At 33.6% G+C, this 12136-nt stretch overlaps 1 protein-coding gene across 1 annotated transcript in view; it reads left to right on the top strand.

Annotated features, from left to right (window-relative positions):
* The first annotated feature begins 1738 nt into the window (after positions 1-1738).
* si:ch211-266o15.1 (zinc finger MYM-type protein 4) overlaps positions 1739-12136 on the top strand; it is a 35576-nt gene continuing 25178 nt past the window's right edge. Inside the window, 7 exon segments of the mRNA XM_051132560.1 lie at positions 1739-1931; positions 7930-7973; positions 8112-8318; positions 9530-9631; positions 9778-9833; positions 11459-11620; positions 11703-11778. Of these exon segments, the coding sequence (XP_050988517.1) occupies positions 7958-7973; positions 8112-8318; positions 9530-9631; positions 9778-9833; positions 11459-11620; positions 11703-11778 (619 nt within the window). The 5' untranslated portion in view covers positions 1739-1931; positions 7930-7957.

Raw genomic sequence — 12136 nt, 5'->3', positions numbered from 1 at the left:
TAGGAAAAATAAGGTGGATAATGGGAATTAATTGCATATAACATTTTTTTTTTTCATAAACGGTATTATATTTGCTCTTGTATTGAATGAGAAATCTCTGTTCTGGTATTAAATGAGAATGTGTAGCTGCATACATAGATTTGAAAAATAAATTGTTGCTAAATAACACACAGCACTGTTTCACACTATTCAATCTGGTATTGTAGGGATACTTTTATGCATTGAAAAATATATTAATATTTTTAGATTATATTATGTTAAATTATTTCTTGGTCTGAAAAACAGCAAAACACTACCCTGCCAGTCAAAAGTTTATGAACAGTAAGATTTTTAATATATATATATTTTTTTTATTCTCTTCTGCTCACTAAGCCTGCATTTATTTGATCCAAAATGCTGCAAAAGCTGTGAAATATTTTTATTATTTAAAATAACTACTTTCTACGTAAATATATTTTAAAGTGTCATTTATTCCTGTGATCAAAGCTACATTTTCAGCATCATTACTCCAGTCTTCAGTGTCACATGATCCTTCAGAAATCATTTTAATATGCTGATGATTATTATTATCAACAGTTGAGTTCATTTTTTAGGAATCTTTGATGAATAGAAAGATTCAAAGATCAGCATTTATCTGAAATAAAAAGCTTTTTTAACATTATACACTATACCATTCAAAAGCTTGGTGTCAGTATTTTTAACAAGGATGCTTTAAATCAAACAAAAGTGTTGATAAAGACATTTTTCATTTATCTGATGATGCTAAAAATTCAGCTTTAAAATCATAGGAATAAATTACATCTTAAAATATATTAAAATATATTTTAAATAGTTAAAATATTTCAAAGTTTTACTGTTTTTGCTGTACTTTGGATCAAATAAATGCAGGCTGGGTGAGCAGAAGAGACTTACAATAAAAAAAAAACTGGTAGTTTAGGTATTTAAATAAAACATTTAAATAGTTTATTTCTTATATTTTTATCTTATCATACTCTGTTCCCGGTTTTCCTTTCCCCCTTGTTGTAAATTAATATATTTTGCTACATTTTCAGCATCATTACTCCAGTCTTCAGTGTCACATGATCCTTCAGAAATCATTTCAATATGCTGATTATTATTATTATCAATTATTATCAACAGTTGAGTTAATTTTTTAGGAATCTTTGATGAATAGAAAGATCCAAAGGTCAGCATTTATCTGAAATAAAAAGCTTTTTTAACATTATACACTATACCATTCAAAAGCTTGGTGTCAGTATTTTTAACAAGGATGCTTTAACTCAAACAAAAGTGTTGATAAAGACATTTTTCATTTATCTGATGATGCTAAAAATTCAGCTTTAAAATCATAGGAATAAATTACATCTTAAAATATATTAAAATATTATTATATTAAAATTTTACTGTTTTTGCTGTACTTTGGATCAAATAAATGCAGGCTGGGTGAGCAGAAGAGACTTACAATTAAAAAAACTGGTAGTTTAGGTTTTTAAATAAAAATTTGTTTCTTATATTTTTATCTTATCATACTCTGTTCCCGGTTTTCCTTTCCACATTGTTGTAAATTAATATATTTTGTATATTGCATGACAGTTGTCATGATACATTTATTATAATTTATAATTATATATTTTTTATTTATAATATTATAAATTGAATAATTATAGATATTTAAATAATTGCACATGAATAATTCTCTATTGTGTTTTGTTTTTAGTACAGTTGATGTTTAAGGCCCTGCATTTTCCCTCCTGGACACTTGGGTGCAGTACAACGTGTCGAGCTAGTTGAGAAGCGGCAGGAGCTCGAATCGCGTTGTTGCTTTGGCGAAAGGCTTTGTACGTACAACACAACAGTGAAGATCGAAAGACGTTTAAAACATCAAGAGAACGCATGAAATCCCCTGTTTGACAGCTGATATTTATCTCCTCGTAAGTATACATTTACAACTCTCACACAACTCTCTTTCAACGTAAAGCATCATTTCCTCTCTGTTCCCTCTCATATGTAGCCTGCTAGCACGCTTGCGAATGCAGAACGCGGGTCTTTCAGTACGATGCTCATGATCAGTGGTTTCATCCTCAAATCTTGCGGTAAAACAAATAATAACCGCTCATGAGCGCACAGAGTCGCTTTTATGAAATATGTTGGGTTGCATTTTTAACATGGCGGAATAATGCACTGCATGCAGGGAGTCTGCATCAGGCATCTCTCAATGCAGATTCATGCAGTAGCACAATGTGTGCACGCGTGGGTTGTTTTCACGGCAACACTGGTGACACTGATATTGAAATAACTGGGTATTTACACCAATGAGACTCCTATTAGTTTATTTGGAGGTGTGTATGTGTTCTAGATGCAGACCTGCACTCTCAGTCTGCTATGACGTCACACGTACTCTTAACCAGGGGACCGGAAATACGTAACATTTTTACGTCAGACTCTTGACTGTTACCTGTTCCTTACCTGAGTGTAAGCAGAGCACTCTGATTGTTATTGTGGCTGGACATCAGCAGTTGTCATCAAATTACATCAAATTAATAGTTATCAGGCTCCACTTTTTACACTGTTTTTTTTTGCATTATTTTTATGAGGTATGTGTACAATTTGTAGTGATATTAATAATATTAATGGCTAAAAGCAAATGCTGTATAATACATGTGACCCTGGACCACAAAACCTTAAGTAGCGCAGGTATATTTGTAGCAATAGCCAAAAATACATTGTATGGGTCAAAATGATCGATTTTTCTTTTATGCCAGAAATCATGAGGATGTTAAGTAAAGATCATGTTCCATGAAGATATTTTGTAAAATTTCTACCATAAATATGTCAAAACTTAATTTTTTATTATAAATATGCATTGCTAAGAACTTAATTTGGACAACTTTAAAGGCGATTTTTCTCAATGTTTAGTAGGGCTACACGATAAATCGTATGCGATTGTGAGGCGCGCTTAGTCAGTAAAGCCGGTACTTTGATTAGTAGTAAAGCTCCATCAGGTGCGTTTAGCTGGAGCGGCAATTAATACACAGAGCCGTAAATCACTGACAAGCTACACAAAATCGCACTCATAATCGCAGATGAATCGCATTCGATTATGAGCACGATTTTGCGTAGCTTGTCAGTTATTTACGGCTCTGTGTATTAATTGCCGCTCCAGCTGAACGCACCTGATGGAGCTTTACTACTAATCAAAGAACCGGCTTCATTGACTAAGCGCGCCTCACAATCGCATGCGATTTATCGTGCAGCCCTAAAGATTTCAGATTCCAGATTTTCAAATAGTTGTATCTAGGTCAAATATTGTCCTATTCTAACAAACCATCAAAGGAAAGCTTTTTTATTCAGCTTTCAGATGATGTATAAAATATAACATACAACAAGATTAAAAAAGGTTCAGTTAAACAAATAATGTCAAGTTGGTTTAACAAGGCAAAGGTGTAAGACTGTATACTTAGCGGCTTTAAAGGAAAACTCCACTTTCAGAACAAATAATTTACTCACCCCCTTGTCATCCAAGATGTTCATGTCTTCTGTCTTCAGTCCTGAAGAAATTATGGTTTTTGAGGAAAACATTTCAGGATTTTTCTTCATATAATGGACTTGATTGGTGCCCCGATTTTGAACTTTCAAAATTTAGTTTAAATGCAGCTTCAAATGGCTCTAAATGATCCCAGCCGATGAAGAAGGGTCTTATCTAGTGAAACGATCTGTCTTTTTTTGTTGTTTTTTTTTGTTTTTTTGAAAATAAAAATTTGTTTGCTTTTAAAGCACAAAAGCTTGTGTAGCACAGGCTCTGGGATGCGTGTCCATGATGCTACATACTATTGAATTACGTCGAAAGGTCACGTGGAACCACAGACCCAGTGTTTACAAAGCGAACGTGCAAAGACTAAGGAAGTGCAAGTAAGTCAAACGCTGTTTACAAACAAAAAGCTACAACAATGTTGGACGATTCTGAAGTTGTAGGAGAAAATAAGATGGAGTTTTTCACCATACTCTACCTTTTTGAGTCGGAGTACACAGACGATGAATTTAGACGTGATTCATAGCGTAGTGAACGCACATCCCAGAGCCTGTACTACACAAGCTTTTGTGCTTAAAAAGTACACAAATGTTTGTTTTTTTTAAAAAAAAATTGACCGATCATTTCACTAAATAAGACCCTTCTTCCTTTTCTTCCTGTAAACTATATTTTGGAAGTTCAAAATCGGGGCACCACTGAAGTACATTATATGGAGAAAAATCCTGAAATGTCTTTCTCAGAAAACATAATTTCTTTACGACTGAAGACAGAAAGACATGAACATCTTGGATGACAAGGGGGTGAGTACATTGTTTGTAAATTGTTGTTTTGGAAGTGGACTTCTCTTTTAATGAGGGAAAGAACTACAATCCCATGCTGCACTGCAGAGACAATCAGATTGAAAACAGTGTAGAAATACGTATTATTTAGATAGAAGAGATAGATAGAAACTATATTTTGCAAATTAGACAAGTAGTTTGATAGCGTAGGGAGATTAACTTTCTCAACTTTCTTAACTTTGCTTCACTGCAGGCGCTAAAGAGTTGTTTTAGTGTGATTTGCGCATTTCGATTCTCTGATTGGTGGAGATTTCTTTGGAGAATCATGGGTAATGTAGTTTCTTACCAAGATTTCTAATTTGGAATAATGTGCGCTGACGCGTTTAACAAAAACGTATACCATTGATTAACAGTCTTGTAGCTCACAATAGGTCTGTTTGTTCTTAATAGTTTAATAGTTATTGTTGAACACTATATTTACCTGTGGGTGAAATAATATTTATGTTTTTTGTTTAATAAAATTCTGAAACCCGACTTTTTTCTCTTTGTTGCAAGCTTGCAGGAGTGGGGTTTACGTAGTGTAAATATATAGAGAATTGGAGAAGTCTAGTATAGAAAAGTCATCAGAGAAAAATAATTTTATTGGAAGATAAAAAGTTTCTTTAAAAAATGAAACAGATGTCAGAGCCAGTAACTTTAATGGCAGCACTGTAGCATATAACTCATTTAAGTTTAAGTCCTGGCTCATGGTACTTTTATGATATAATGTTAACCAGTAGACAAACAGCTGTTTAGGCTGTTGTAGGTAATATAGCCTTCTGAAACGCTGTCAGTAGTCAGTAATTTGATGCTATTTAGTGTAATAAACTGGTCATAAATAAGGACTGATCCCTGCAATAACATTTTCAATTGACCTACATTTTTTCCCCCTCAGTAAGTGATCTGCAACACATTACAGAATATAAATGGTTGCAAAAACTATTTAAAAAACAGCTCCCTATTTGCTACACATATTAGTGTTTTATATGCTATATTATATACACTATATACACTTTTATATGCTATGTTATATACACTAGCACAATTATATACAGCTATGTCGGTGTAAATTACCATATAGAAAAACATGAAATGTTAAATGTAATCAAATTTGACATGGAAGATTTGTAATAATGCTCATCTGCAATTGTATATAAACCCTTCCTGCTTCAGTCTTCTTAACTGGTAAAAAAAAAAAAAAAATACTTTAATTAATTTTACATTCATTTTATTCAAAATCTGTTCTTGACATTTTCAAGCTGCTTTACTGTGCTAAATATTGACTACAGCATATTTTCGGTTCCAGCAGTGAACCCACGTAATGTCACAGAGATCTAAGCGTGAACACGAGGCTGAGAGTGCAGGTTTGCTGTCACATTCATTTGGATCTGTCTCGTTTTCATATGTCATAGGAATGAATCAGCTAGGCTTCAGTATAATAATTAATATGAATAGGACTCAATCAATGAATGGATGGAAAAGTTTGAGCAATGGCCTGTTAGTGCGTGTACTCCGACCTCTGTTATTGTGGTGTTCCTGCAGCTTGCATATATATTATTTCTTGTCTTTTCTTATCGTCTCTCACTATCCTTGTCAATAAAATGCCCAAAATGACTATTATTAAAGGAGTCCACTTCCAGAACAGAATTTACAGATAATGTACTCGCCCCCTGTGTCATCCAAGGTGTTCATGTCTTTCTTTCTTCAGTCGTAAAGAAATTTTTTTTTTTGAAGAAAACATTTCAGCATTTTTGTCCATATAATGGACTGATATGGTGCCCTGAGTTTGAACTTCCAAAATGCAGTTTAAATGCAGCTTCAAATGATCTCAGCTGAGGAAGAATGGTCTTATCTAGCGAAATGATTGGTTATTTTTATAAAAATAATACAATTTATATACTTTTTAATGTCAAACGCTCGTCTTGTCTTACTCTGCCTTAACTCAGTTTTCCGGTTCATGTCAAAAAACTCCCATCTCATGATCTTCTTTGCATGTTTGATCTTCTTTGCATGTTTACTTTGCAAAGACTGGGTTGGTACTTCTGTAGTGATGTAGGATGATTTTTAAATGATTTTTGAAGGGAGAAAATACGATTGGAGTTTTTTGACATACCCTAACTTGAACCAAAATACACCAGAGTACAGGCAGAGCAAGACAAGACGAGCGTTTGAGATGAAAAAGTATTTAAATTGTATTATTTAAATGAAAATAACTGATCATTTCCCTAGATAAGACCCGTCTTCCTCGGCTGGGATCATTTACAACTGCATTTGGGATCATCTGAAGCTGCATTTAAACTGCGTTTTGGACGTTCAAACTCGTGGGCACCATAGCAGTCCGTTATATGGAGAAAAATCCTGAAATGTTTTCCTCAAAAAACATAATTTCTTTATGACTGAAGAAGAAAGACATGAACATCTTGGATGACAAGGGAGGGAGTACATTATTTGTAAGTTTTGTTCTCCTTTAAAAAAAGTTGAAAGTCATAGTCTGTATGCTAGTGTAGTCCTACAAGTTGGAAGAATTGAACTCTAGCAAGTGACACAGTACAGTATAATGTACAGTTTTGTCTATATATCGATGATTCATCCTGCATTTAATCCAGTAAAACAGTCTTTACATTTTTTCCCCACTGGGAGTGTAAAAAGTTCAGCCTACTCTCCGTTCCATGATACACCATCTTATTTCTGAACTCTTTTGTTTTATTCTTATTCAATTTCCAGTTTCTAAGCTTATGATCCATTTCAAGTGCTTTTGTTTTAAAAACTTAGCAGTTCGCGTATAACGTGGAACTTTTTTTGTATAACAATGTATTAACTTAAACAATTAAGTGCATACTTTTTGTAGATTGGCTAAATTACTTAAAAGTAATTATTTACATAAAGTGTGACATGCGCAGTCAAATTATTAAAACATAAGTCATTAAACTAATTTGTGGATTTTTTTTCTATGGTGTGACCAAAACTGAACAAAGAAAAAATGTCACCGTTTGTGAAGTAGATAAAAAAATGTATGAATCATTTATAGAATCATTTCCTTATTTCCTTATTATTTTCCATGTAATATGAATTAATATGCTAACATTTTGGCAATCTTTTGACTTTTCAGGTCTGCTTGTTCTGTATAGGTGGCAAGAGATCTCTATTGCTACACTTGCAAACACACTTTTTCTCATTCCTTGTTTGTTGTCAGCTCTAATTTTGTTTAGCTATTTATTTGAAGTAAGTTGCAGTTTAACGTAAATGCAACTAGCACATTTCACAGTTAAATGTATGAAACGACCAGTATTTTTAATTTTTTTTTCAATTGTTTGGAAACTGAATGTTTTATTCGTTTTGTAAATGTAACATACCTTGAATTACTATTCTCTATGAAATGTGTTTTGTAAATAAATTTGTCTTGTAAAGGAAAACAAGTCTGTATTTTTCTGCATCAGAGTGTCAATTTCACGCTGCAGTCAAAATGAATGAAGCTTGTGTTATGTCAACTGCACTTTTGTTCATTATATTTTTTTTTTTGCCTTTTTCCAGTATGTTGATACCAAAACTCAAAATTTCACTCCTCCCATGTCTTCTAGAAAGTCAGCAGTCTGTTAGCGGATCTGGCCAGATGGACCAGTCATCAGGTAAGAAACCAAACACCTCAGTTTCACTTCAGTTTACTCCACCTGGAACTCCATTTGATGTTTCTGATGTCAGTTTTTATTAGTTTCATCTCACATGTTGGTGTATTAAATCATCTTTGTTTTTTCTGTGTTCTGTAGAGCTTGAAGTCAAAACATCTGCTGATCAGGGTGAGAGCAGCAGTGGTCAGCCAGTGGATGATGAGCTTGATGGACTTCCAGTCTTTGGAACAGATGAAGATGACTGGGAAATAGACAGCAGCTTTGCTCAGAAGGCTTTGGAACAGATGGAAAGCGATGATAAAAATGAAAGTCAAGATGGAGTGCCAACTAGTGGTGCAGATGCAGGTGAGTTTGAAAATGAATTTGCTAAGCAAACTCAAATGCTAAAAGGTTTCTTGGGTCTGATTGACTAAGCATGTGTAGACACAAATTTGTGCATGAAATCTGCGTACAGATTTTCTCCAGCAAATCATGATTCACCATTTAAAAAATGTATTTGCGAAAAAATGTGTAGGAACAACTGAAACCACACCTTTATTATTGGGTCTGTATAAAGTAGTTTTAAATACATTTCTGTGCATATACACAAGTTGTGAAGCAGTTTTTTTTGAGACAAGTTCAACTGTGTGTATAAATATAGGGCTCTATGATTTCCGCGATGCGGAAAAAGCGGACAGAATTGCGGAATCTAGTCATAAAAACGGAATTTACTGAATAATGCGGAATGTAACGGAATTTGTCAGTTTGAATGAGTTAATCAAAAGTTGGTCATTACACTTAACTCAAACCACAAAATGGACTAGTATCTGTAAATATTACGCTGCAAAAATACCATTTAAATGTGAATCCTGTGCATGTTCTGCGTGTCTTTGTTTTAATGAATGGAGCAGACGAGTGGTTTTGTTTACTACGCACACTAAAGCATGCATGGCGCTCACGGTGATTTCAGCATTTGACCGTTCCATTTTAGGAAAACTAGTGTTATATCATATACACACAGAAATGTAAAGGTAGACATGGCAACCCGTCAAAATAAAAGTAAATTCCCCTTTGTTTGCGCCCCCCCCATCCCCCCCCCCCCAAAAAAAGTTTGCTTAATTTTCAATAATTAAAAGATAAATCGAATTAATGTTTTATGCCTTCGATAACCAGAAGATTTTCTGAGGGTAAAAAAACTTTCATAAGGCTATTTTATGAATAAATTTGAATAAATTAATTATGCATTCAAATAATTAGACATGCTAAAACACAGAATTTTTTTGTTAAACCTTTATTAAATGAATGTGAAATTGTATAAGTTTCATGATTTTAATTCATTAGACATGCTCTTTGATTAGTAAAATTGAATTTGTCATTAAAAAGGAGTTGAAAAAATTAAAAACGGAATCCAGAAAAATTAAAACAGAAAAAATGGAATTTGGAAAAAAATAAAATGAATCCATTATTCGTGAATGAGACCCATTGTTTTTAAAATTATTATGCAGCAAATCAGTATTTAGATTTTAAAGAAACTTTTAACAACTTAAGTTTATCTTATCTGGACTTTCTGACTACAGAAGAGAACAGCTCCTCTATCAATGGCTCTGTAGAAATGGATGAAGAGAGAGCGAAAGTTTCTGAGGACACCCCTGTTACCCCTTCATCAGACACTATTATAGGTAAAACAAAATGCAATTATGCTAAATACAATTTAATTTCAGTAATTCTGCTGTGTTTTTTCCTGAATAATTTACTCCACTGATTTTATGAGCTGAATGCCACATTAAGAGAATGTCAAAATGCTGCTTTTGCTCTCCTGCGTCAGATATCCAAGATGTACAGTCTGAACTTAGGATTGAGTCATCGCGAAGTGATGCTATTGTAAGTATGCTATTGTAAGAAGAACACAGTGACATGGTGTTAATAGAAACGTGCACTCATTGGCCTCTTTATAGACCAATTCGTAGTAGACATCACAGTTACGTCACTTGCAGCTGTGTGCGCATAGCGGCATGGCTGGTAACAAGTGGGGTGAAACGGGTAAAATCCATGGAATAAGAGGACAAAAAAATATTTTTGTGTTTTTTGACAGAATCGGAATGCAGAATTTTTTTATAGAATACTGTCATCAAAGATTGCATTTTAAGTTAAACGCAGACATTTAAACAGACAGATTATGCATGAAAACTGCTATGATTACTCTACTTTTAAAGCATAAATTTGATTTAAACAATATGTCTACATAATATTCAGATATACTGTTCATATGGGACACATTGTATTAGCCCTACAGTTACAGCATGGCGTAATATTTAAACCTATTACTGTTAACGTTTTGCATAACATTTATTTATTTTATCTCACAATTCTGACTTTTTCTTGCAAATGCAAGTTTATATCTCCTGGTTCGGACTTTATAACTCGATTTAACTCAACAATAGTTTGTTTGTCAAACTAGTCGAGGGGAAGAGAGAGAATGACGAGTTGTTTTTACTTATCAGAATTGTGAGATTTAATCTCGGAATTGCAGGAATACTGGCAGAATTTTTAAATATAAACTTACATTTACCTTTTTTTTTTTTTTTTTTATTCCATGGCATCGACTGCCACTTGAAAACCGTCATTGTCTGCAACCAGATAAGCTCTGCTCACAAAAAAAAAAAAAAAAAAAAAAAAAAAAAAATGTTATCACTGTTTGTAGATGAGTTTGTGTCTTCTTAAGAACAGATTTGGAGAAATTTAGCATTACATCATTTGGTCACCAGTGGATCCTCTAGTGAATGGGTGCTGTCAGAATGAGAGTCCAAACAGCTGTTAAAAAAAACATCACAATAATTCACAAGTAATCCACATGACTTCAGTCCATCAATTAACGTCTTGCAAAGTGAAACGCTGCGTGTATTTAAGAAACAAATATATCATTAAGAAGTTTTTCATTTCAGCCCATTGTTTCCGGCTAAAATATGAGTCCTCTAGCCATATCGTCACTTTTTTTTATTGAAAAAGTCATCTCGTTTGAGTAAGGAGAGAAATATTCACAGATCAAGCACTGGAATTGACAGTTTAAAGTAAAAACACCTTAATAAATGATTTATGTGGATTTAGCTTTACAATACAATAATTGAAGGACTGGAGTTAAACTCTCATTCTGACGGCACCCATTCACTGCAGAGGATCTGTTGGTGAGTGAAAATGGTAATGCTAAGTTTCTCCAAATCTGTTGTGATGAAGAAAAAAACTCTACATATTGGATGACCAGAGAGATGAGTAAAGTTTAAACAAGTTTTCAATATTCATTTAAATTCTGCATTGAATTGGCAGGGTGCTGAAGGATATTTGCATTAATGGGCATTTGTACAGGTTGGCCCAATAAAGTGGCCACTGAGTGTATGTGGTTGAAGCGGAAGAGTTTAGTCCTATTTCACACTTTTTCCTGCTTCTTAGTGTTGTTGTTCCAGTGTTAAATAGCACTTGTGATGTTTGATAATAGTGCTTTTTGTTCCTAGTTGCAGCCGGACCCCCCTTCTGAAAGCGCAGACAGAGAAACAAGTTACTCACCTGTAATACAAATTAAGGATGAGCCTGTTGATGAAGAGTATGATAAAGCGTTAATGCCCCAGTCCGACATGAGCCGTATTAAACAGGAGCTGGAAAATAATGAGAATGAGGTAAGGTTTGGTCTGGTTCTATGCTGTTCAATCTGTTGTCAAAACTTGTGGTATGTAATAAATGACTTTTGAATCATTTCAGGCCTCCTCTGCATCAGATGAACTGAGGATTAGCTCTGTTTTCTCTGTTAGTGGAAACAGCAGTGATGCAGTTTCTGGTGAGTGCATAAAGATTTCACTTTTGTCATGTCACTGTTTATCAGTAGCTTTACTGTAACCGTCCGTAATAAATGTGTGACATGAGGTCTGGGTGATATATCATCAATTTTCAGCTTTTTGATTATGTTTTAAAAAGCATAGATCTCAATATGCTTTAATATGCTTTCTTTTTTCCTTCTAAGAAACTGTACTTTGACCAATCAGCCTTTAAAACAACTTTCAAGACACAAGTAAAATGTTCTAAAAAATCAAGTCATTAAATAATAATATTTACCTATAATGTTTAGATTTTTTAAAAACAAATTAATACTATTCTTCAGCAAGAGTGCACAAAATGAGATTTCTGTTACAAATACC

Source organism: Labeo rohita, chromosome 17 (genome assembly GCF_022985175.1).
Source record: "Labeo rohita strain BAU-BD-2019 chromosome 17, IGBB_LRoh.1.0, whole genome shotgun sequence".
Lineage (NCBI taxonomy): Eukaryota > Metazoa > Chordata > Actinopteri > Cypriniformes > Cyprinidae > Labeo > Labeo rohita.
Note: the sequence above shows the minus strand (reverse complement) of the source record. Positions and strands in the feature narration are given on the sequence as shown.